The sequence below is a fragment of the Phacochoerus africanus genome, chromosome 14 (assembly GCF_016906955.1).
Source record: "Phacochoerus africanus isolate WHEZ1 chromosome 14, ROS_Pafr_v1, whole genome shotgun sequence".
In the NCBI taxonomy this organism is placed as follows: domain Eukaryota; kingdom Metazoa; phylum Chordata; class Mammalia; order Artiodactyla; family Suidae; genus Phacochoerus; species Phacochoerus africanus.
This window is the reverse complement of record NC_062557.1, coordinates 51,109,835-51,136,990: the sequence shown is the minus strand read 5'-3', so window position 1 is coordinate 51,136,990 and position 27,156 is coordinate 51,109,835. Positions and strand designations below refer to the sequence as shown.

At 45.0% G+C, this 27,156-nt stretch overlaps 1 protein-coding gene across 1 annotated transcript in view; it reads left to right on the top strand.

The window, feature by feature from the left end:
- The window catches only part of LOC125115129 (uncharacterized), a 114,156-nt gene extending 92,038 nt beyond the window's left edge, over positions 1 to 22,118 (top strand). The window contains exon 3 of the mRNA XM_047758945.1: positions 21,937 to 22,118. Coding sequence (XP_047614901.1) covers positions 21,937 to 21,953 — 17 coding nt within the window. The 3' untranslated portion in view covers positions 21,954 to 22,118. The remainder of the gene's footprint in view (positions 1 to 21,936) is intronic.
- The last annotated feature ends 5,038 nt before the right edge of the window (positions 22,119 to 27,156 follow it).

Below are 27,156 nucleotides of genomic sequence, written 5' to 3'. Positions count from 1 at the left end.
GTCCCCTCCGCCCTGGCCCCAGCCTTTGCAAACTACTCCGCAGCGCCAGAGCGAGTACTGGAAGTTTTGAGGGAGTGGGAAGGGGAGAACTGGGAAGAAGGGTTGACGAGAGGCCATGGGGAAATTTGGGGGGTGATAAACAGGGTCACAACTTGGTGGCGTTGGTTTCTGGGGTATGTGTGTATTTGAGTACGTGTCAGCACTTACTGCGTGGGACACACTAAATATGTACAGTTTCTTTTATTTTATGTCACTAATACCTCAGGAAAGCTGTTGGTAAAAAAAAGTCTGGTGGGGGAGTTCCCGTCGTGGTGCAGTGGTTAACGAATGCGACTAGAAACCATGAGGTTGCAGGTTCCATCCCTGCCCTTGCTCAGTGGGTTAACGATCCGCGTTGCCGTGAGCTGTGGTGTAGGTTGCAGACGCGGCTCGGATCCCGCGTTGCTGTGGCTCTGGCGTAGGCCGGTGGCTACAGCTCCGATTCGACCCCTAGCCTGGGAACCTCCATATGCCGCGGGAGCGGCCCAAGAAATAGCAACAACAACAACAACAAAAAAGACAAAAAAAAAAAAAAAGTCTGGTGGGGGGAGTTCCCGTCGTGGTGCAGTGGTTAACGAATCTGACTAGGAACCATGAGGTTGCGGGTTTGGTCCCTGCCCTTGCTCAGTGGGTTAACGATCCGGCGTTGCCATGAGCTGTGGTGTAGGTTGCAGACACGGCTCGGATCCCACGTTGCTGTGGCTCTGGTGTAGGCCGGTGGCTACAGCTCCGATTCGACCCCTAGCCTGGGAACCTCCATATGCCGCAGGAGTGGCCCAAGAAATAGCAAAAAGACCAAAAAAAAAAAAAAAAAGTCTGGTGGGAAGCCTAGATGTCAGACATGGAGGACTTTGGGGCTTTTTATTTATTTTTTTATTTTGTTCTTTTTCTTGCCACTGCAAGCAGCTGCTTGATGTGGGATCTCAGTTCCCAGACCAGAGATTGAACCCGGGCTGTGGTGTGAAAGTGCCAAGTCCTAACCACTAGACCACCAGGGAACTCCCTATGACTTTGAAAGCCAGACTGAGGGGCATGCGCGACCCTGATGTGAGGGGCAGCACTGGGTGCTTGTGGCAACACTAGTACATGTTTTAGCTGTGCCCAGGGAATGTGGAAGTTCCCAGGCCAGGGATCGAACCCATGCCACAGCAGCAACCCGAACCATAGCAGAAAACACCAGGTCCTTAACCCACTGAGCCACCAGGGAACTCCAATGTCAACCATTTTTATTTTCAGGCAATGATGACATTGTGCAGTCAGTGTCACCAAAGGGGACTTCCCAGAGAACGGTGTGTCCACCAGATCTAAACGTACTTGACTATCTAGAAAACTACATATTTTCAGTGACAATGGTTCCCTCTACTATGTTTTCCTTGTATTTATTTGGCTGTGGGAAGCCAACTGTTTTGGGCAGGGTCTGGAATAGCCTGGAGGGGCAAGGCCAGAGCAAGAGATCCTTGCAACACGCCCTCCAGGGGGGTGGGGATGGATTCTAGAGATGAAAGGAAGGAAAAGCAACCGGCTCAATGGTGATTTAGGGCCCATCCCTGGCTCCCAGGGCAGTCATTTAATAAACCAAATCTGAGGCAAGAAAGGCCTTTGGGGATTGAAAAAAAAAAAAAATCCTTCATGGGAGTTCCCGCTCTGGCTCAGCGGTAACGAATCTGAGTAGTATCCATGAGGATGCGGGTTCGATCCCTGGCCTCGGCTCAGTGGGTTAAGAATCTGGCATTGTGAAGAGCTGAAGTGTAGGTCACAGACATGGCTCAGATCCTGTGTCGCTGTGGCTGTGGTGTAGGCTGGCAGTTGTAGCTCTGATTTGACCCCTAGCCTGGGAACGTCCATATGCCACAGGTGCAGCCCTAAAAAAAAAAAAAAAAAATCCTGCATGTGTGCTTCTTTCTCATTTCTCCCTTGTGGATGGGATCAGCTGACCGCAGCTTTCACTGCTGACTGTGGCTGGGCATTACTGCCTGTCAGAGAGCTACTCACTCAGACACAGCTCACCCGGCAGGAAGGGGCCCAAGATCCTGCCCCCGACCAGCCTCCGGGGCAGGGAAGGGGCCAGATGAGCTGAGCCATTCTTCCTTCTAATCTCCCAGGCACCACCTCCCCCACCCCCAAGCCAGGCACTGATTTCCCCCTCAAGTCCCAGATCTCCTTGAGTCTGACCTCCATCTCTCCAGCTTTCCTGTAAGCTGTGCCTTTTCACCCCTGCCCTTGGTCTTGCTTAAATGAGCCTGGAGTCAATGCCCAGGCTTCCTGCCCCGTTCCTCACTACCCCTGGTCCCACCTCAGTTTACTCCCGAAATACCACAGCTGCCACTGTGCCCTGATTAATGGAGGACCCCATCAGGTGACAGACATCTAAATATAACCGTGGCTGGCTGCCTGGCTGGCTGACTTCCTGTGTGTGTTCAGGGCAAAAGACCAAGACATGCGCCTTACCCACGCGTGCAGATCCAGACCCTAGCTGCACAGAGGGCGCTTGGAGCCCAAGTTTGCAATCTGATGATAGAGAGAGAGAGAGCATGTGTGTGTGCAGAGGACAGCATGGTCCAGCGAAAAGAGGAGGGCCAAACCCAAAGCGACAGGCAAGATTAAGAGCCTTGCAGAGTGACTCACATCCCTTAGGGATGGATTCCTGCAAGTTTCGCCCTCCCCAGAAGGAATCTGCAGGGAGCCTTTGCTTGACATCCTAATAAGAAACCTGTGCCTGAACGCCCTGCCCAAACCAAGAGTTTCATTCTTTCTTCCAGTCATCCCTGCAGCCTCTACATGGAAGCCCTGGCTGTAGAGCCACTTCCTACTTTCAAGGAGTGGAGAGCAAAACACAGAGCCAGAAGTTGCTGACGCTCTGATAGGGGCCCTAAGGGGCTGGTCTTCAGCCCAGATCAGGGAGGTGATGAGTCAGGGAAGGTTTGCTGGAAGGGATCCTGTCTAGACTCAAGTTGAAAGGGTTAGAAGGAATAAATCTAGAGAGACTGGCAGGTGAGACCAATGGCCTTGAAGATACTTTCAAGGAACTCGAAGTAGTTTGGCTCCTGGGCACTTGGTGAGATGGGCTAGAGGATGGGGACGAGGTGAGGCAAGGCTGGATCCTGTTCTTGAAGGCCTTGTACATCTGGCTGAGAAACGGGGGTTGTATCCAGCTCGCAGTGGGAAGCCACTGACGGTCTTAGGCTTGTTTGAAGATCACTCAGCGGCAGAGGGGGATGGAGGTAAGCAGGGTGGAAGGTGGGGAAATCAGCAAGGAGGGGAGGCAGGCATCCCAGGGGGTCAGAGGCCAGGCCTGAGCTGGGCACTTGGTGCGAGAGGAAGAGGAGACAGCCTGAGGGAGTTCCCCGGTGGTCTCGTGGTTGGGACTTGGCGCCTTCACCACTGCAGCCCAGGTTCAGTGTCGCAGGCTAGGGTGGGGGTGGGGGGGAGTTTGATGCTCCACCATCAGATATTTTTGCACACACAGTTTTTTTTGTTTTTTTGTTTTTTTTGCTATTTCTTGGGCCGCTCCCGCGGCATATGGAGGTTCCCAGGCTAGGAGTTGAATCAGAGCTGTAGCCACCGGCCTACGCCAGAGCCACAGCAACGCGGGATCCGAGCCGCGTCTGCAACCTACACCACAGCTCACGGCAACGCCGGATCGTTAACCCACTGAGCAAGGGCAGGGACCGAACCCGCAACCTCATGGTTCCTAGTCGGATTCGTTAACCACTGCGCCACGATGGGAACTCCGCACACATAGTTTTTGAGCACTGCCCTGGGTCCAATGGTGTGCTGGAGGAGTAGGATCCACTGGGAGATTTGCTCTCAGCAAATGATCTCCAGACTTAGGTGATTCTACTATTGACAACAACACACTTTTGAGCACACGCTACCAGTTATTCCTATTATTACTATGGTTCGTAATTACTCACTTAACCATTATTTTCTCAGAACAGACTCAGGGTCAAAGGCAACATGAATGATCATGGGTAGAAGCATGTATTTCAGGAGTTCCCGTCGTGGCGCAGTAGAAACCAAGCTAAGAACCATGAGGTTGCAGGTTCGATCCCTGGCCTCACTCAGTGGGTTAAGGATCCGGCGTTGCCGTAGGCTGTGATGTAGATCACAGATGTGGCTCCGATCCTGCGTTGCTGTGGCTCTGGTGTAGGCTGGCGGCTACAGCTCCGATTCGACCCCTAGCCTGGGAACCTCCATATGCCACGGGTGCAGCCCTAAAAAGACCAAAAAAAAAAAAAAAAAAAGCATGTAGTTCAAACATTCTTTTTGATCATTTCTCTCTCTTGCTCTCTTGCTGATTTGTCAGGTCTAATTAGTGCGTCATTGTCTTCTCATCATAACCTGGCTGTAGAAGGACTTCCACCAGGAGAGGCTTTACTACTTCCTTGTTTGGGACTTGAACTGGCTTTAATAATTTTTCTTCAATCTGTGTATCTTTGCAAGGCACGTGTCCAGTCGTGGAGAGCTGGTTAAGAGTAAACTGGATAGTAGAATCAGAAAAGGTGTTTCTCTGGGCCCTCTTAAGCTGGAACACATCGCAACAGGCTAAAAGCAAGGATTGCAGTTGCCACTGTGCCCCCGCCCCCTCACCCCCCAGCAGCTGCAGGTGGGCCTCCCCAATTCTATCAGGACACCTGGTACATCCTGCCCGACTTGTGGGGTCGTATCTACACACCAGGAGGCCAGTGCCAGGCTGCGTGGTATGTTGGCCATGTGTGATGTATTTCAAACTTTTTAGGTTTGATTCAAAGATACATTTGGGAAGATCAGCTTGGAGATCCCTGGAGAGAGAAGCCAGGTCCATGGCAACTGCTCTGTCTTATTTCAGAAGCGGAGAAAGCTCTGATGAGCCCACAGGAAGCATCCAGTCCCTCCAGGGATCCTTGATTCTCCTGCCTAAAACCCTCCAGTGGCTTCTCACTGCATTGAGAAAATACCCACATCCCTCACTGTGGCCCTCAAGTAAGAGGAACTGTATCATTGGTTGTTCAGACCCAAACACTGGGAGGTCCCTGGTGGCTCAGCAGGTTGGGGACCCAGCATTTGTCACTGTAGTGGCACGGGTTCGATTCCTGGCCTGGGAACTTCTGCATGCCTCAAAAAAAAAAAAAAAGAAAAAGAAAAAAGGGAGTTCCTGTCATGGCTCAGTGGTTAGCAAATCTGACTGGCATCCATGAGGACGCAGGTTCAATCCCTGGCCTCGATCAGTAGGTTAAGGATCTGGCATTGCCATGAGCTGTGGTGTAGGTCACAGACGCGGCTCGCGTCCCATGTTGCTGTGGCTGTGGCTATGGTGTAGGCCGGCAGCTACAACTCTCTGATTAGACCCCTCACCTGGGAACCTCCATATGCTATGGGTGTAGCCCTAAAAAAAAAGCAAACAAACCAACCCACCCAAATACTGTTCAAAGTGAAAAAGGCAGGACAAACTTTAAAAGGGCCAGGCAATAGGAATAAACCGGTCAAGTGCCTGGAAAACTGGGATGAAGGGCCACTCTGGAACGTGATGCCAAGCTCTCCAGTCTCATGGCCCCAGCTTCCCCCTCCTTTGCAAAGCTCCAGTCACACATGTCTTCTTTCTGATCTTGTGCTAAGGCTGTCTTCTTTTCAGGGTCTTCACACTTGTTGGTCCCTCCAGCTTTTCACAGGGCTGAGTCCTCCTCCTCATTCCATTCTCAGTTCAAATATCACCTCCTCAGAGAAAATTTCCCCAGCACCCTATCTAAGTAGCATCCACACCCCTCTCCAGGCTCCCACGGTATCATGCTGCTGTTTTGGTTGCACCTGGGGCATGTGGAAGTTCTTTGACCAAGGGTAGAACCCATGTTGCAGCAGTGATCCACGCCATAACAGTGACAATGCCAGATCTTTAACTACTAGGTCACTAAGGAACACCTCCAACAAGTGCTATTTAAAAAAAAAAACATCATGAGGAGGAGCTCCCTGGTGGCCTATGGGTGAAGACCCAGCATTGTCACTTCTGTGGCATGGGTTGCATCTCTGGCCCAGATTGGGCGTGACCAAAAAAAAAAAAATGCACTTGTCATTGTGTGAAATTGCCTTTTAAGTTGTTTATTTGCTTGTATATCACATCTCCCATAAGCAGCAGGCTCCACGAGAGCCCGAACGTTGTCTCTTTCGTGGGAGTATCCTTCGTACCCGAACAAAGCTTGGTGGGCAGTAGTCACTCTTTAAATATTGGATTGATGGATGAATGAATGGATATGTGACATAAAAACACTCCTGGAGGGTTCCATGGTGGTGCGGTGGGTTAAGGATCTGGTGTTGTCACAGCTGTGGCTCGAGTCACTGCTGGGGGTGGGGTGATCCCTGGTCTGGGAACTTCTGCATACCAGCAGGCCTGGCCAAAACCAAACCAAACCAAAACATCCATGGGGCTTCGGTGACTTGGCCAAGGTAACACCTACCCAGTGAGGGCAGATCTAAGGCTCATGCTAAGCCATTTTCCTTCTGTTACTCTGCCCTGCCGTTCCACCGCAGGGTACTTGGAGCCCAGCACGGACAGACACACAGCCCTGGGACAGAAATGAAGCAATTGGTGGGCTTATCAGACACAACTTAGAATAAATTTACAAGGAGATCCTGCTGAATAGCATTGAGAACTTTGTCTAGATACTCATGTTGTAACAGAAGAAAGGCTGGGGGAAAAATGTAATTGTAATGTATACATGTAAGGATAACCTGACCCCCTTGCTGTACAGTGGGAAAATAAAAAAAAAAAAAAAAGAAATGAAGCAATTGGGAAGAAAGCCGGTCTGGGGAAGTGAGCCACTTGCTCATTTCTGCAGACTTGCCTTTCTGGTCTCGGCGTTTGGAACACTCTTCCTTGCCTTCACCTGCCTAACTTCTACTCACCTTTTAAGATGGAGCTCTATTTAGTTGAACTGCAGACTACAACACAAATTTATAAAGACTGGAAGCCATATGGAAAATATTGACCAGCTTGACTAAACAACAAATACTAAAAAAAAAAAATACTAAAAAACAAAATCTTCCGTACTGGGATAGACTTTACGACATTAAAAGAAAAGCAGGCATCTCGGAGAAAGAATTTGTAGCACAGAAAACAGACAAAGATGAGTTCCCGTCAAGGCTCAGCACTACTGAGCCTGACTTGTATCCATGAGGATGCGGGTTCGATCCCTGGACTCGCTCAGTGGGTTAAGAATCTGGCATTGCCATGAGCTGCGTTGTAGGTGGCCGATGTGGCTCGGATCCTGAGGTGCTGTGGCTGTGGTGTAGGCCAGCAGCTACAGCTCTGATTCAACCCCTAGCCTGGGAATTTCCATATGCTGCGGGTGTGGCCCTAAAAAAAAAAAGAAAGAAAATCCTGCGTGTCTGCTGCTTGTTTCTCCCTTGTGGAGGGGGTCTGCTGACCACAGCTGGGTGGTGCGGCCTAAAAGACCAAAAAAAAAAAAATCCAAGAATTACTATCTGTAATATGTAGAGTATTCCTGTGAAAATAAAGACAAACAATTTAAAGAAATTTGAGGAGCTCCCTATGGCACAGTGGATTAAGGATCTGGTGTTGTCATTGCTGCGACTCAGGCTGCATCCCTGGCCCAGGAACCTGCACATACCATAGGTTTGACCAAAAAAAAAAAAACAAAAAACAAAAAAAAAAACAGAAGAAGAAAGAAGAAACTCAGGCAGAGTAGATAAAGTGTGGTATCTCCGTTCAATGAAATATTATTCAGTCATAAAGACAGGTGGAGCGATATGAACAGGCAATTCCAGAATGAAAATTAAAATGGGCAGTTGGGGAGTTCCCATTGTGGCTTGGTGGTAATGAACCCAACTAGAATCCATGAGAATGAGGGTTCAATCCCTGGTCCTGCTCAGTGGGTTAAGGATCCAGCATTGCTGTGAGTTGTGGTGTAGGTTGCAGGTGCCACCTGGATCTGCTATTGCTGTGGCTGTGGCTGTGGCCAGCAGCTATAGCTCTGATTCAACCCCTAGCCTGGGAACTTCCATATGCCTTGTGTGCGGCCCTAAAAAGCAAAATAAAACAAAATAATAAAATGTGTAGTTGGGAGTTCCCATTGTGGCTCAGTGGGTTAAGAAACTGAATAGTATCCATGAGGATGTAGGTTTGATCCCTGGCCTCACTCAGTAGGTTAAAGGATCTGGCATTGCTGCGAGCTGTGGTGTAGGTCACAGCTGCAGCTCTAATTTTTTTTTTTTTTTGTCTTTTTAGGCCCACACCCTCAGCACATGGAAGTTTCCAGGCTTGGAGTCAAGTCGGAACTGCAGCTGCCAGCGTACACCACAGCCACAGCAGCACAGGATCCAAGCCATGTCTTCAACCTACACCACAGCCCATGACAATGTCGGATCCTTAACCCACTGAACAAGGCCAGGGATGGAACCAGTGTCCTCATGGATACGAGTCAGGTTCATTTCCACTGGGCCACGACGAGAACTTCCACAGCTCTGATTTGACCCCTGTCCCGGGAACTTCCATATGCCGCAGGTGCAGCCCTTAAAACAAACCAAGATAAATAAATACATAAGTAAGTAAGTAAGTAAATAGATTACCTTCTGGATAAGCCAGTAGTCAGAGAAATGCAACACAAAATTTCGTATCATTTTTCACCTGTCAGATTGCCAAGAAATTAAAAGACTGATAACAGCTGGTGGTGTTGAGGGTGTGGGGAGATGAGTACCTTTATACACACTGTTGGTGGGAATGTAAATTGGCAAAATCTTCTTTTTTCAAGGTTTATTTTTTAACATTTATTAAGCCAGGCACTATTCTATGACATTTTATGTGTATTATCACACTTAATAGTTTCACGAGGTGTTTATCTCACTTTCAGATGAGAAAAGTAAGGCTCAGAGATGTTAAATAATTTATACAACAGTAGAAAGTGAAGAACTGAGTTTACAATAATAAGCCCAACTGATTATTTTGAGTATTTGCTATGTGTCAGGCATTCTTCTAAGCCGTTTATACATGTTGAAATAAGTTGGTAAAATCTTTTTGGAAAAAAAAATTGGCAATTTGCACCAAAAATATTTTATCTTTTTTTTTTTTTTTTTTTTAGGGCTGCACCCGTCGTATATGGAGGTTCCCAAGCTGGGGTCAAATCAGAGCTGTAGCTGCTGGCCTACACCACAGCCACAGCAACACCAGATCCGAGCTGCATCTGTGACCTACATCACAGCTCACGGCAACACTGGATCCTTAACCCACTGATCAAGGCCAGGGATCGAACCCGAGTCCTCATGGATACCGGTCATATTCATTTCCGCTGAGCCACAATGGGAACTGCTGTACCAAAAATATTTAAAAATACACCACCACTTTTTAAGGACAACTCACTTACAGGGATCTAGTTTATTGAAATTCACTGGCCAAAGCTCTATTTCTGAAGCAACTATTCATTACAGTGGTATTAGTTTAAACTGGAAACAAGTCAAATATTAATCAATAGGGTAATGGATAATAAAAACATAATTATAAATACATTAAAAGATAACAAAAACGAGTTAGACCCATAAGTACTGAAATGAGAAAATGTCCATTGTAGCTGTTAAATTAAATTTGCTGATGGAGGAGTTCCCGTCGTGGCGCAGTGGTTAACGAATCTGACTAGGAACCATGAGGTTGCGGGTTCGGTCCCTGCCCTTGCTCAGTGGGTTAACGATCCCACTGCCGTGAGCTGTGGTGTAGGTTGCAGACGCGGCTCGGATCCCGCGTTGCTGTGGCTCTGGCGTAGGCCGGTGGCTACAGCTCCGATTAGACCCCTAGCCTGGGAACCTCCATATGCCGCGGGAGCAGCCCAAGAAATAGCAACAACAACAACAACAAAAAAGACAAAAGACAAAAAAAAAAAAATTTGCTGATGGAGTTTCCACGGTGGCACAATGGGGTTTGTGGCATCTCTGCAGCACTGGGACAAAGATTTGCTCCCCTGGCCGGCACAGTGGGTTAAGAATCCAGCATTTCTGCAGCTGCGAGCGGTACAGGTCTCAACTGTGGCTCAGATTTGATCCCAGGCTGGGGAATAGAGAACTCCATATGCCACAGGCTGACCCAAAAAAAGAGCGAAAAAAAGGAGTTCCCATCATGGCCCAGCAGTAATGAACACCACAAGTACCCTTGAGGATGCGAATTCCATCCCTGGCTTCACCCAGTGGGTTAAGGATCCAGCGTTGCCGCGAGCTGTGGTGTAGATCAAAGACTCAACTCGGATCTTGCGTTGCTATGGCTGTGGCATAGGCCAGCGGCTTCAGCTCCTAGTAGACCCCCAGCCTGGGAACATCCATATGCCTCAGGTGTGGCCATAAAGACAAAAGACCAACCCCCCCACCCCCCCCAAAAAAAACCAAAAACAAAATCCAACTTTTTCCTAATTTTATTATTGAATTTTATTGAAGGTCTGTCCTCATTGGCTAAGTAATTTACATTATATAAACATAGAAAAATACCATTACTATCTTCTAGGAACTTAATTTAGAATAGAAACCAAACTCACAGAATCCAGTAGCTGTGGGATATACTGAAAAGGGTTTGGATGTGCTGCCACAAAAATCTGTGTGTAAACTTGGCAGTCACTAATTTGCTGTGTGTCTACAGACTCAGACTCTCAGAGGCTCCTATTCCTCATTTGCAAAATGAGAATTAACAAAAAAACTGATGTAGGAGGTCTGAGAAGCAAAAGTGGAATTACCACAGGCAAAAGGAAAAATAAACAGCAAAGATAAGGAGTTCCCTGGTGGCTCAATGGGTTAAGGCTCCAGCATTGCCACTGCCGTGGCTCAGGTTGTAGCTATGGTTCAGGTTTGATCCCTGGCCCCTGAAATCAAGTAAAATGAGAGATTAGACTGAGGTATACACATCAGATTCCCATCTGACTCCCTCCCAGAGTTTGCTATGCTGGAGAATTAATTTACACTAGTCACCTATTCGACTGAAAAAACAACCAAAATCATGTCACCTCTACACTTAATAATGATCTGAGGGTTTTAACCAATCCAATGAGACCAAAAAAAAAGATACAAAAGGTACAATTGCTAGAAACATAGACTCTATTGTAGGACTCAAATCTTGAAAAAAAATCTTAGTTAAAAATCAAAAGAAACTTTTGGTCACAAGGGTATTTGAGAGGAGGCTGGAAAGGAAATATATTTTTGCTAAAATTATATGAGAATGCAGGTGTTGTGCTGGTTATTGCTGTCTTAGCAAGAGAAGGAGGAAAAAACACTCTTAGGGACTAGCCAGGTGTCACCAAAGATGATTAAACTATACATGCCTGCTTCCTTGTCATCGTCATGTCAGTTTTTTTCAGTGTGTTTACTGGTATTCAGAAAGAAGGAACTAAAAATGTTCCATGAGATAATCATCTATTAGAGCACAAGAGATTTTTGTTTCGGTTTAATCTCATAGGAATGTAACCTTTAACCACAAGGCTTGGGGTAACCATAAAAGTTGTAAAATGTATTTATTATGACAGATTGTATTTGTTCATTTAGACCACAAAATACCCTTGTTATAGGAAACCGAATTGGTTCACTTAATTTGTAAATGAACTCAATGGTTTTGCGATAATTAGTGTACTATTTTATAAATGAAATAATTTGCATTGCAGCGACATTGCTTGGGTTGAAGAGTTGCTGGGAGAGGAATTCCAGCCGTGGTGCAGTGGATTAAGGATTTTGTGTAGTCTCTGTGGCAGTGTGGGTTTGATCCCCAGCCTGGCACCGTGGGTTAAGGATCTGGCATTGCCACAGCTGTGGCATAGGGTGCAGCTGCAGCTTGGATTCAAACCCTGGCCTGGGAATGTCCATATGCTGCAGGTGCAGCCATTTAAAAAAGAAAAGAAGAGTTGCTGTGAGAGCTGGAGAACCAGGTTTGAGGTAATGTGTTGAGAACCACAATCAAAATTAAGGCACAGCACGGAGTTCCTGCTGTGGTACAAGGGGGTCGGTGGCCTCTTGGGAGCACTAGATCGCAGGTTCAGTCCCCAGCCCAGCACAGTGGGTTGGGGATCCAGCGTTGCTGCAGCTGTGGCTTGTGCGGTGACTGGGGCTCGGATCTGATCCTGACCCCAGAACTTCATATGCCTCGGGGAGGCCAGAAATGAAAAAAAAAAAAATTATGGCATAGCACTAATCTGAAGAGGACACCTCTGCTGCCATCAGAGGGGTACGTGTGCAGCGACATTGCTGAGGGCCCTGGGAACTGGAGATCACCCCTGGTAGCGTTGCCACTCCTGATGCCAGAAGCTGAATGTTGCTGCCACCATCTCTACTGCTGTCAGTGACAAGGCAGTCCTTCCATTGGTCCTCTGGGTCCCACCCCCTTTCACCTTCTCAACACCTTTGCTCCTGCAATCTCCCCTTTTTCATGTTCTACTGGATCATTCCACTGGCATGGAAACCTGTTCACATCCCCTATCTTCATGCTATCTAAGCAAAACAGAAACCTGCTCCAAGCCCACGTCCCTGTCCAGCTCTTGCCCCACACCTCTGTCCTCTGGCCCTCATGTCACTCTTCCTCGAATCCAACTTTTTCCCAAACCACTTCGGTCAGACGCTTGTCCTCACTATTTATTTCATCAGGGTCACCAATGACCCACATCTTGCCAAAGTCTGTGTTTGTTTGCTGGGTTTTTCTGTTGGCATCTTATGGAAGCCAGCAGCATATGAGACTGTTGAACACTGTCCTTTTTGAGACAATTTCTTCTTATCTGAGCTTCCAGGACTTCACCCTGCTTTTTCTTCTTCTTCTCCACCTGCTTTGTTTCCCCAGGACACTCCTCCTTATCATCTCCTTTCCTTCATCTAATTTTCTTCCTCAGTGATTTCCTGTCTCTTTTCCTATTTTTTTTTAAAGCTCAAAAATATTATAGAAATTCAAAAATTCATAGCATCTGGAGTTTCCACTGCACCGGGTTTCCATCATGGCGCAGCAGAAACGAATCTGACCAGGAACTGAGAGGTAGTGGGTTTGATCCCTGGCCTTGCTCAGTGGGTTAAGGGTCCGGTGTTGCTGTGAGCTGTGGTGTAGGTTGCAGACATGGCTCGGATCTGGCATTGCTGTAGGCCGGCGGCTACAGCTCCAATTGGACCCCTAGCCTGGGAACCTCCATATTCCACAGTTGCAGCCCTAAAAAAAAAAGCAAAAAAACCCACCCCAAAACACAGTATCCATCAAGATACAATTAATAATTTCCAATAAAAATCATCAGCATGCAAAGAAGCAAGATACTATAATCCATAAAAAAGGAGAAAAATCATCAGCTAATCAAAACCAATCCAGATGAGACACAGAAGATAGACTTTGGTGTTTATATATTTTGGAGATTAATCCTCTGTCAGCCCCTTCATTGGCAAGCATTTTCTTCCATTCTGTGGGTTATCTTTTCGTTTTGTTTATGGTTTCCTTTGCTATGTAAAGACTTTTAAGTTGAATTGGGTCCCATTGGTTCATTTTTGCTTTTATTTTTATTACTCTAGGAGGTGGATCTGAGAAGATATTGCTGTGGCTTTTGTTAGAGACTGTTCAGCCTGTGTTTTCCTCTGAGGGTTTTAATAATATAGGGTCTTACATTTAGGTCTTAAATCCATTTTGAGTTTATTTTTTGTGTTTGGTGTTAGAGAATATTCTGATTCCTTTCTTTTGCATGTAGCTGTCCAATCTTCCCAGCACCATTTATTGAAGAGACAGTCTTTTCTCCATTGCATTTTTTTTTATGGCCGCACCTGCGGCACATGGAAGTTCCCAGGTTGAATTGGAACTGCAGCTACCAGCCTACTCCACAGCCACAGCTCCATTGCATATTTTTGCCTCCTTTGTCATAGATGAGTTGACCATGGGTGCATGGACCAAAAAAAAAAAAGAAAAAAGAAAAGAAAAGAAAATGTTTTCCTTTTATGGGCGCACCTGAGGCATATGGAAGCTCCTGGGCTGGTTGAATCAGAACTACAGCTGCCAGCCTTCACCACAGCCACAGCAAGACTGGATCCCAGATGCATCCGTGACCTACATGGCAGCTTGCAGCAACACTGGATCCTTAACCCACTGATCAAGGCCAGAGATCAAACTGCATCCTCGTGGAGATAACATCGGTTTCTTAATCTGCTGAGCCACAATGGGAACTCCCAATGTTTTTTGGTGAGAAACCTACACAGGTGATATTGTGGCTTTTTACTGAATCTCATCAGGAGGCTCTTGCTGTCAATATCTCCCCCTTGATGGTTGCTCATGCTGATCACTTGGTTAGAGTGGAGATTGCTGGATCTCTTCCCTGAAAAGCTACATTTCCTGGAGTTTCGGTCGTGGCTCAGTGGTAATGAACCTAAATAGTATCCACAGGTATGTGGGTTCAATCCCCGGCATCACTCAGTGGGTTAAGGATCCAGCATTGCCGTGAGCTGTGGTGTAGGTCGAAGATGTGGCTTGGATCTGGCGTTGCAGTGGCTGTGACATAGGCTGGCAGCCGCAGCTCCTATTCAACCCCTAGATTGAGAACTCCCATATGCTGTAGGTGTAGCCCTAAAAGGACAAACAACAACAACAACAAAAAAAGAACTACACTTCCTGCTTCGTAATTAATAAGTAATCTCTGGGGTGATGCTTGGAGATCTTGTGAATATTCTATTGCCTACAAATATTTTGCACAACAGTTTAGCATCCATTGATAATACTTGCTAGAACCAACTATTACACTAGGAGTTGCAGAATAGTTGCTTTCTTTTATTCTTTCTATGATTATTAGCTGGGGTTCCTCTATAAAGAAGGGATTTTCATTTTTATTTTTCTTTTAATTTTACTATCACTATGGGATAATGGAAAAAAAAATTTTTTTTGGTCTTTTTAGGGCTGCACCTGCAGTATATGGGATTTCCCAGGCTAGGAGTCGAATCAGAGCTACAGCTGCCAGCCTACACCACAGCCACAGCAATGCCAGATCCTCAACCCGGTGAACGAGGCCAGGGATCGAACCTTCGTCCTCACACATCCTAGTCGTGTTCGTTTTTTTTTTTTTTTTTTGTCTTTTTGCCTGTGCTAGGGCTGTTCCCGCGGCATATGGAGGTTCCCAGGCTAGGGGTCCAATCAGAGCTGTAGCCGCCGGCCTATGCCAGAGCCACAGCAATGCCAGATCCAAGCCTTGTCTGTGACCTACACCACAGCTCACGGCAACGCCAGATCCTTAACCCACTGAGCAAGGCCAGGGATCGAACCCCCAACCTCATGGTTCCTAGTCGGATCTGTTAACCACTCACTGGGCCACAACGGGAACTCCCCTAGTCGTGTTCGTTAACTGATGAGCCAAGAAGGGGACTCCCTAGTACTCTTTTAAAAATTGCTTTTTTATTTTTCATAGTTGTTTCCTACATTCCCCACACTGTACATTTCATACCCATGACTCATTTACTTTGTAACTGGAAGTTTGTACCTCTTAATCTCCCTCCCCTGTTTCTTTCCTCCCCTCACCCTGTCTTTAGCCCTCTTAGTTTTCTTTCCTTCCTGGCACAAACTATATCACAGGCTCACCTTCTTCTTTCCCTGTCCTTGCCTGGGAATCATCCATTTCTCCAAGAATTCCATGTTTTATTTTTGTTTTTGTTTTTAAATAGGGCCTAATGTTTAGAAACCAAGAACTTGGTGTTTATTGCTGCTAGAGTATCATTGTTTCCAAGCCCTTTCAGTTGACACAGCACAAGTCATGACCTTTTAAAAATATATACGCATTTAGAGCTTCTGCTGTGGCACAATGGGATTGATGGTGTCTCTGCAGCAGCAGGGATGTGGGTTCGCTCCCCGGCCCAGTGCAGTGGGTTAAGGATCTGGGCACTGCCCCAGCTATGGTCTTGGCTGCAACTCCTGCTTGGATTCAGTCCCTGGCCAGGGAACTCTATGTGCTTTGGGGCAGCCAAAAGAGAAAAAGAAAGTCAATGTATCTGTGCATTTGTTCTATCTTATAATATATCCAAAGTCGTCTGAGGATTACTCCCTATATAGTCATTTTTATTAGTCTGTGGTTTATCCTTTCCTTCTGTGGAAAAAAAAAATGAATACAGATAGAAGCACTTCCAGAATGGCACAATAAAGGTCTCTGAAAAAATCTACTCCTCCATAAAAGCAGCAAAAACACAGACAGGAGTGCCTGTTGTGGCTCAGCAGTAAGAACCTGACTAGTATCCAATAGGATGTGGATTCAATCCCTGGCTCTGCTCAGTGGGTTAAGGATCTGGCATTGCCATGAGCTGTGGTGTAGGTCGCAGATACAGCTCAGATCTGGTGTTGCTGGGTCTATTGTGGCTGTGTCTGTGGCCAGCAGCTGCAGCTTTGATTCGACCCCTAGCCTGGGAACTTTCAAATGCCATGGGTGTGGCCCTAAAAAAGACAAAAAGCAAAAAAACAAAAGGGAAAAAGTTCAAACTCAACTTTTTCAGAACTATGGAAATTAATCAAAGGTGTGCTGAAAGTTAAGAAGGATTTATTCAAGAAAAGCAGCTGAGACTAGATAAGAATAGAAAGCTTTCTGGCGTTTTAACATACTCTATTCCTATCCCCTTCTTCTTAGCTTTGCAGTAGACCTGAAATTAATAGCTATGAAAACAAGCAGCCTAGAAGCCCCTGGAGGGGTCAGAGTAGGATTAAACCTCCTCCCAAAATCCCCAGCTAAGAGAACTGTCACTATTTGATCTGTCTGGTAGCTTCCTAAGAATCTCCACTCTGAGGGCTTGTTTTTATTTGAATTGACTCAGAGCTCACTCTGTGCAAACAGCCCTGTCCCCAGGGCATTTGTTGAAAAAAAGTCAGCTGTAATTGTTTAACATCACGGCTGCCAGAAGTGGTAATTCCAGTTGGGGCTAACAAGGTGCTGACCAAAGAACTTGAAAGAAAAAGCTGGGGAATGAGATGTCCTTAGAAGGCTTTGATAACATCTGACTTATTCTTAGAACTCTGGAAGGACACATGCACATGCGGAGCTGTGCACATGTCCAAGAAAGACCTGAGAGGTCTCAGTTGTTCACTTCTGGCAGACCCTGAGGCTTTGCACAAGCAGGAAATGAAGGATAAGGCAGAGTTGTAAACTGCCTGCTGGAGCATTGGAGTCATGACCAAGCATACACACAGAAGCCCTTGACAAAGGCTGTGAGATTTGTTGGTTCAAGGCATTTAAGGGAATCTCTGTCCAATTATTAGCTGATTGTTCAACTAATTGAGTAGAGACTGCAGTGGCTGCATCGACCAGAAATACAGCCTTTATAGAATTAATCCAGGAGAATCATTAAACAAGCAAACAGCAATAGCAATAACAGCAAACAGCAAATCCCACCACCTCACACCAGCCAGAATGGCCATCATCAAGAAGTCTACAAACAATAAGTGCTGGAGAGGGTGTGGAGAAAAAGAAACCCTATTACACTGTTGGTGGGATTGTAAATTGGTGCAACCACTGTGGAAAGCAGTATGGAGATTCCTCAGAAAACTAAAAATAGAACTCCCATTTGATCCAGCAATCCCACTCCTGGGCATCTCTCCAGAGAAAGCCATGGCTCGAAAAGACACATGTACTCCAGTGTTCACTGCAGCACTATTTGCAACAGCCAAGACATGGAAACATCCTAAATGTCCATCGACAGAGGAGTGGATCAAGAAGATGTGGTACATATACACAATGGAATATTACTCAGGCATTAAAAGGAACGAAATAATGGCATTTTTAGCAATATGGATGGACCTAGAAATTATCATGCTAAGTGAGGTCAGTCAGACAATGAGACACCAACATCAAATGCTTTAGCTGACATGTGGAATCTGAAAATAGAACACAAAGAACTTCTTTGCAGAACAGATACTGATTCATAGACATTGAAAAACTTTTGGTCTCCGGAGGAGACAGTTTGGGAGGTGGGGGGATGTGCTTGGGCTGTGGGATGGAAATCCTGTGAAATTAGATTGTTATGATCATTATACAACTACAGATGTGATAAATTTATTTGAGTAATAAAAAAAAGAAAAAACCAAAAACAAACAAAAAACCCCCCAAAACCCCAACAAATCCCAGGGAATTGGGAATCTGATTCCTAGAGTTGGCACATTGTATTATTTAATGAGTTCAATTTTCAAGAAAAAATTATGACTCATAATGAGGCATTATTCACAAATCCCAGGGAATTGGGAATCTGATTCCTAGAGTTGGCACATTGTATTATTTAATGAGTTCAATTTTCAAGAAAAAATTATGACTCATAATGAGGCATTATTCACATCTGGACATAAAAGAATGGTCCATACAGAGGGAAAAAAAAAACAGTCAATAGAAGCTGTCCCTGTAGAAGTCTGGACATTGGACTTACTAATAAAGATTTTAAATCAGCTATTATAAATATATTCAAAAAACTAATCAGCTATTATAAATATATTCAAAGAACTAAAGGAAACCATATCTAAAGAACTAAATTAAAGTATGAGAATGATGCTTCAACAAATAGAGCATATCAATAAAGAGATGGAAATTATTAAAAGGAACCAAGTAGAAATTCAGGAGTTGTATATATAATAACTGAAATGAAAAGTTTACTAGAGGGACTAAACAGAAGATAGGAACTGGCACAAGAAAGAATTAGCAAACTTGAAAATAGGTCATGTGAGATCATCCAGGGCTTCCCGATGTGGCTGGCTCAATGGTAATGAACCTGACTAGTATCCATGAGGTTGTGGGTTCCATCCCTGGCCCCACTCAGTGGGTTAAGGACCCAGTGTTGCCGCGAGTTGTGGTGTAGGTCATAGACAAGGCTTGGATCTGGTGTTGCTGTGGCTGTGGTGTAGGCTGGCAACTGCCGCTCCGATTTGACTCCTGGCCCCGGGACTAACATATGCCATGGGTGTGGCCCTAAAAAGAAAAAAAAAGACAAGAAAGAAAGATCATCCAGTCTGGGAAATAGAAGGAAAAAAGAATGAAGAAAAATGAAGGGAGCCTAAGAGACCTGTGGGACACACATCCTCAAGCATGCTAACGTAGTGAATAACGGGGGTCCCAAAAGGAGAGGAGAGAGAAAAGGAATATTTAAAGAAGTAATAGCCGGAGTTCTCATTGTGGGTCAGCAGCTTAAAGACCTGACATTGTCTCTGTGAAGATGTAGGTTCAATCCCTGGCCTTACTCAGTGGGTTAAGGATCTGGTATTGCCATGGCTGTGGTGTAGGCCCCAGCTGTAGCTCAGATTCAGCCCCTAGGCCAGGAACTTCCATATGCTGCAGGTGCGGCCGTAAAAAAAAGAGAGAAAAAAAAAGAAGTAATAGCAGAAAACTACCCAAAACTGATGAAAAACATTTATTTGCACATTCGGGAAATGCAACTAATGCCAAGTATCGTAAGCTCAAATGATTCATACCTAGCTGTATCAAACTATTGAAAACAAAACCCAAGAACCTTTGTGGTACAGCAGGTGAAAGATTCAGTGTTGTCCCCTCAGCGGCTCAGGTGGCTGCTGTGGCATTGGTTTGATTCCTGGCCTAGGAACCATGTGCCGAGGGTGCGGCCAAAAAACCAAAACCAACCAACCAAACCAAAAAACCCAAAGAGCAAATCTTGAAAGTAGCAAGAAGAAAGTGGCTCATCATTTTAAAGAAAATAGTGGGAGTTCCTATTGTGGCTCAGTGGAAACAAATATGACTGGTATCCATGAGAACGTGGGTTCGATCCCTGGCCTTGCTCAGTGGGTTAAGGATCTGGTGTTGCCGTATGCTGTGGTGTAGGTTGCAGATGCAGCTCGGATCTGGTATTGCTGTGGCTGTGGCATAGGCCATCACCTGTAGCTCTGATTTGACCTCTGGCCTAGGACCTTCCATATGCCACATGTGCGCCCGAAAAAAAAAGAAAATAGTAATGTTAACAGCTGAATTTCTCATCAGAAACTCTGGAGACCAGAAAGCAGTAGGATGATATATCCAAAGTGCTGAAGGAAAAAAGTTGTCAACAAGCAGTCCATATCCAGCAAAATAAGACATTCCCATATAAACAAAAACCAAGAGAATTCATTGCTAGCACACAATACTAAAAAGCATCGTTCAGGCTGAAATGAAAGGACCCTAGACAGTAATTCAAATCGACACAAAGAAATAAAGAACAGCAGTAAGCCCATGAAAAGCTGTTCAACATCATTAGCCATCAGGGAAATGCAACTCCCAACCTCAGCAGATACTATTTCACACTCACTAGGATAGTGAAAATAAAAAATAGAGGCCAGAAGCAGCCAACGAGTTCCCGTCGTGGCTCAGTGGTTAACAAATCCTACTTGGAACCATGGCCTCGCTCAGTGGGTTAAGGATCTGGCGTTGTTGTGACTGTGGTGTAGTCCAGCGGCTACAGTTCCAATTGGACCCCTAGCCTGGGAACCTCCATATGCCCTGGGTGTGGCCCTAGAAAAGGCAAAAAGACAAACAAAAAACCAGAAACAACCAACTTTGGGAAAGATGTAGGGAATTTGGAACCCTCGTACGGTGCTGGTAGAACTGTAAAGTGGTGAGGCCACTTTGGAAAAGAGTTTGGCGGTTCCTCAAAATTTTAGAGATAGGGTGACCATGTGGGCCAGCAATTCGTAGTTACACATCCAAGTGAAGTGCAAACATGTGTCCATGCTACTTGGACACGTGTATTCACAGCAGATGAAAGGCTAAACCAGATGTGGTGTGTTCATATGATGGAATATTATTTGGCCGCAAAAGGAAACCAAATATTGATACTGTTACAACATGGATGAATCTTGGGGATGTTATGCTTAATGAATGAAGCCAGAAACAAAAGATAACATGTTGTATGATTCCATTTATATGAAATGTCCATAAATCCATATTTATGGAAAATAGATAAGTGGTTGCCAGGAGATGAAGGAAAAAGGGGATATGAAGTGACTATAATGAGTAAAGGCTTTCTTTCTTTCTTTTTTTTCTTTCTCTCCCTCTTTTTTTTTTCCACAGCATATGGAAGTTTCTAGGCTAGGGATCAAATCTGAGCTACAGCTGCTGGCTTATACACCACGGCAATGCCAGATCGGAGCCACATCTGCAACCGACACCAGAGCTCATGGCAACGATGGATCCTTAACCCACTGAGCGAGGTCAGGGTTTGAACCCATGTCCTCACAGATCCTAGTCGGATTCGTTTTCACTGAGCCATGACTGGAACTCCTAAAGTGTTTCTTTTGGTGCTAATGAAAATGATCTAAAATTGATTGTGGCGGAGGTTCCGTCGTGGCTCAGTGGTTAACGAATCCACACTAGGAACCATGAGGTTGTGGGTTCAATCCCTGGCCTTGCTCAGTGGGTTAAGGATCCAGCGTTGCTGGGAGCTGTGGTGTAGGTTGCAGACGTGGCTGAGGCTCTGGCGTAGGCCGGCAGCTACGGCTTCAATTGGACCCCTAGCCTGGGAACCTCTGTATGCTGCAGGAGTGGCCCAAGAAATGGTAAAAAAATAAAAAATTTTTAAAAATGATCTAAAATTGATTGTGGTGATGGTTGCCTATCTTCATGAACATACTAAAACCATGAAATGTATACTTTAAGAGGGTGAATTTTATATGAATTATATTTCAATAAAGCTATAATTAAGGAAATAGAGAAAACATAGGCTTATTCCCTTACTGTTTTCTTAACAAAATGTAGCACTCTACACATAATTTTGAACTCTGCTTTTTTTTCCCCTGTAATATATCTTGGCATTCTTTCCATATTAGTACATTGAACTCCTCTTCGTTATTTTTTATGCCTATGTAGTACTCAGTTGTGTCACTGTACTCTTTTTAATTCAACAAGTTTCCTATGTAGGTGGCATTTGGGTAGTTTTAAATATTTTGATATTAAAAACAATGCCACAATTAATAACTCTGTGCGTTTGTTGTTTTATTTGTTACAGATGTATCCCCAGAGTAACCTCTTTTAAAAGAGATGACTGATGGAATTCCCCTGTGGCTCAGCAGTAATGAACCCGGCTGGTATTCATGAAGATGCAGGTTTGATCCCTGGCCTTGATCAAAGGGTTAAGGGTCCATTGTCGCCACGAGTTGTTAGATCCCTGGCCTTGCTCAGTGGGTTGGGGATAGGGCATTGCCATGAGCTGTGGTGTAGGTTGCAGATGCAGCTCAGATCTAGTGTTGCTGTGGCTGTGGTGTAGGCAAGCGGCTGCAGCTCTGATTTGACTCCTAGCCTGGAAACTTACATATGCCACAGGTGCAGCCACTGGGGATAAAAAAAATGGGGAAATAATGATTTGGGAGCAGTTGCCGATTTATCTTAAAAAATTAAGTTAGATTCCCTACTTCATACTATATAAAAAGTTATTCCTACCTTATGACATATAAAAGATTAGTAGTTTAGAAAGCTGAACATGAAAAACCCAAACTATAAAAATACTGGGAAAACTATGTTGAGAATATATTTATGAATTTGGAGGTGAGAAAGGCCTTCTTGGACAAGATGAAAAGTCCAGAAGCTATGAAAAGATATGTAAGTTGACAATTATAATGTAATACTTCTATAAGTAAATAACATTATTAATATTATTAAAATTAAAAGCCAAATAGCAAATTGGAAGAAATTACACCATATATAACATACAGATTATATCCAGAATACTTAAGAGCACCTCCAAATCCATAATAGAAGACAACCAATGACAAATTGGCAAAAGATGTATAAAATTCACAGAAGATGAAATACGAACAGCTAAGAAAAATATGAAAAGATTCCTAACCTCACTGACATTCAGGGAAATGCTTATTAAGATGACATTGGAGTTCTGGTCGTGGCGCAGTGGTTAACGAATCCGACTAGGAACCATGAGGTTGCGGGTTCAGTCCCTGGCCTCGTTCAGTGGGTTAAGGCTCTGGCGTTGCCGTGAGCTGTGGCGTAGGTCGCAGATGTGGTTCGGATCCCACGTTGCTGTGGCGTAGGCCGGCGGCTACAGCTCCGATTCGACCCCTAGCCTGGAATCTCCATATGCCGTGGGAGCGGCCTAAGAAATGGCAAAAAGAAAAAAAAAAAAATATGACATTAATAGGAGTTCTCTGGTGGCTCAGTGGGTTAAGGATCTAGTGTTGTCACTGCTGTGGCTCTGGTAACTGCTATGGCATGGGTTCGATCTCTGGCCTGGGAAACTTCCACATACTGCAGATGCGGCCAAAAAAATGACATTTATATATGATAATCTTTTGTCCATCAGACTGGCAGACATAAAGAAGATTGATAAAAGTCAGCATTGGCAAGGAGGGACAGAAATGAGTATGTACATACACTGTTGGTGTATCATTGGGTGTTACTTTTTGAGAGTAGTTTGTCAATATCTATTACAATGAATAAGTGTTGGTGACTGTTGATCTAATAATTGTAAGGGGGTAGGTAAGTCTGAAAAATCACTCATACACGTGTCTAAATAGATAGATATGCATGTTCCTTGCAATGTTGCATGTTGCTTGTAAATAATGAAAAACTTTAATAATCTGAACATTTACTGGAGTTCCCTCATGGCTCAGCAGGTTAAGGATCAGGCGTTGTCACTGCTGCGGCTCTGGTTATAGCTGTAGCTAGAGTTGGATCCCTGGCCCAGGAACTCCCACATGATCCTGTTAAGGCTAAACAAAACAAAACAAACAAACAAAGAAACAAAAAACCTAACCATCTACCAAAGTGGAGCACTATGTGGGAGTAAAAAAGAATGAGGTAAAGCCATATGTGTTGACTATAAAGTAAAAAGGCAAGTTCAGAATAAATGTACAATATGATTGTATCCATGTGAGGACGATATAACAGAGGCACATCTTTCTGCATGTTCGTAGATGCATAGAAAAATGTCTGAAAGGATTCATACAAAGCTGGTAACAATAGTTTGTCCTGGAGAGGTGTAGGATCGTGTGTGCGTGTTGGAGGGAGGAGAAGCTGAGGGGGTACTTTTATCTGTATCTTTAAAAAAATTATAACCAGAATTTTTTTTTTGTTTTTGTTTTTTGTTTTTTAGGGCCACACCCTTGGCATATGGAGGTTCCCAGGCTACGGGTTGAATTGGAGCTACAGCTGCTGGCTTACACCACAGCCACAGCAACATAGGATCTGAGCCGCATCTGTGACCTGTATCACAGCTCGTGGCAATGCCAGATCCTTAATGCACTGAGCGAGGTCAGGGATCGAACCTGTAACCTCATGGTTCGTAGTCAGATTTGTTTCTGCTGCACCACAACAAGAACTCCTATAGCCAGAATTTTATTGGAGTGGTTTGAAAAAATAAGCAAGAAATAAAAAGAAGGGTAACGTTTGGAGATAGCATTGAAAATTCTAAAAATGAATTCAGTTGATAATGGCATAGAAGTGTAGGGGCATTTGCTAATGTCTTATAGACATGGTTAGCCAGCACTGATAGCAAAAAAACATACTCTTTGGAGTAAGACGGGCTTGGATTTGAATTCTAGTTCTTCCTCTTACTGTGTGAACGTGGGCAAGTCATTTAACCTCTCTGAGCTCTGTGATAATAAATGGAACTTACCTCAGAGGGCTGTTATGAGGATCGAGGAGAGAACACAGGTAAAAATCTCTAGCACATAGTAGGTGCTCAGTTAAGTGGTGAGTATTATTATTATTATTGTTATTATTATCGGTGGTTAAAATTAGGGTCTGTAATCCAAAAGGAGTGAGAAGCAGATGAATGGTGGCCAAATAGTATTGAATCACCCAGATGTAATCTGCAGACTAGATCTTCTCATCATCAAGAATTCTTCATTACTTGCAGCAGTTATTCCTACTCTTCTTCATTTGTTAATCCATCCATTCACTCATTCATTCAGTAATTTTGGGGGGAGGGAGGGGCCTGCCCACAGCATGCAGAAGTTTCCAGGCCAGGAATTGAACCCGATCCACAGCAGTGACAACACAATCCTTAGGTCACCAGGGGACTCCTCATTCAATAGGTATTTATTGGGCATTTCTTATGTTAGTCTCTAAACCTGTAACGTTAGAAATAGACAACTGTCCCTATTTTTCGGGAGCTGACATCTTCCCCCAATGGGAAGAAGAAACACACAGCTAGCTGACAACAGAGCCCGGAAGTTACCCATCTGGGCATTGGACCAGACAATCTGGGTCTGATTTCCATCTCTATGACTTACTAGCTCTGTGACCTTAGATGAATTATTTAACCTCTTTGGTCCCATCATCTATAAAATGACTTGACAATAGTTCCTACTAGTTTAGAGGATTAAATGAGTTGATACAGAGATAAAGTATTTTGTCCAGTGCCTGGCACATGGCAACACTAGTAAATATTTTAGGTGTGCCCAGGGAACGTGGAAGTTCCCAGGCTAGGGATCAAACCCCTGCCACAACAGCAACCCAAACCATAGCAGGAAACACTGGATCCTTAACCCGCTGCGCCCCTAGGGAACGCCAGTGTCAGGAATTTCTATTTCCAGGCAATGATGGCATTGTGCAGTCAGTGTCACCGAAGGGGACTTCCCAGAGAAGGGCGTGTCCACCAGATCTAAACGTACTTGACTATCTAGCAAATTACACACAGTCAGTGATAATGAATCCTTCTGTTACTTTTCCCTTTTATTTATTTTTATTTTATTTTGGGGCCCCACCTGCAGCACATGCAAGTTTCCAGGCCAGGGACTGAATCTGAGCCACGGCTGAGAGCTACGCTGCCCCTGCTGCAATGCTGGAAACTTTGACCCACTGTGCTGGGCTGGGAATAGGACCTGCCCCTCCACAGCCACCCGAGCTGCTGCAGTTGGATTCTTAACCCACTCTAAGGCCCAGGGACCCCTCTTCCCCAGGATGGAAACTACTGATCTAGGAAAAAAAGAAGGAAAGGAGAGAAGGAGAGGAGGAAGCAGACAGTTTAGAGCAACTACAAATGTTAGGGATTAGGTGCTTTATCACTACAGCCCTTCTGATGTGCCATGAGGCTGGTCTACTATCTTCATTTTAGAGATAAGTGAACAGGAGCTCAAAGACGTTAAATAATGTGTTCTGGGTCTAGAGCTCATCTGAGCCAGAATTCCAGGTCGTCTGATTCTCTGCCTGGACCTCTTGCCTGGACGTCAACCTGCATCTCATGAGAGTCTGAGACAGGAGTCAAACTTCTGTTTATAGTACCCTCCTGTGTATTTCTTAGCCAGGAGAGGGATCAGGGCAAGGACCCATTGGAGCAATGATCCCTGATCCCCGTCTTCCCAGGTCCCAGGAGGGGAAGGTAGCTGCTTGTCGGCTCTGCACCTCTCATTGTCTGCTTTCTGTGTCAGCTAAAATTTCATCTTACATCTAACCGCCACTTGGGTTCAAGCTACTGCCTGACACTGACGTTTTGTGCACATAGTATGACTCTTCCTGTATGTCTCTATTGATGAGGGTCCTATTCTTGTATTAAAAGCTATTATTAAAAGGGGATAGTTAGTGAGAGAGGGACTAAGCTGGGGGATTATGGCTGAGGACATAAGGGTGTCTGTTCTTGGTGGAGTCTTCCCAAGGACCCTTAGCAAGGAAGCCAGCACCCAGGTTGGGACTTTTCCATGTCTCCAAGGGCCTGGAAGCAGACAATCAGGCCCTGGTGGGGGGAGAGGTCCCTTGATTCTTGTCCTTCCCCCATAACCTGCACTGAAGCTGTCCCTTATTGAAGGACAGAGAAGTATGAAGCCATGACCGTACTCCTTGGTCCCTTCTCCCCTTTGAGAATCTGGCTCTAGAGAGAAAGAGAGAGAGAACCCCAACACTCCTGAGTACTGTCAGCTGATTTTCAAGTTGGGATACACAGTCTGACAGCCATGTCTGCACTTATAAGAACCACAGGATAGAATTTTGAGATGGCTCTTGGGCATCTATCCAGAGAAAACTCTACTTAAAAGAGACACATGCACCCGCATGTTCATTGTAGCACTATTCACAATAGCCAGGACATGGAAACAACCCAAATGTCCATCGACAGATGATTGGATTCGGAAGATAATGTATATATACACAATGGAATACTACTCAGCCATAAAAAAGAATGACATAATGCCATTTGCAGCAACATGGATGGAACTAGAGAATCTCCTACTGAGTGAAATGAGCCAGAAAGACAAAAACAAATATCATATGATATCACTTA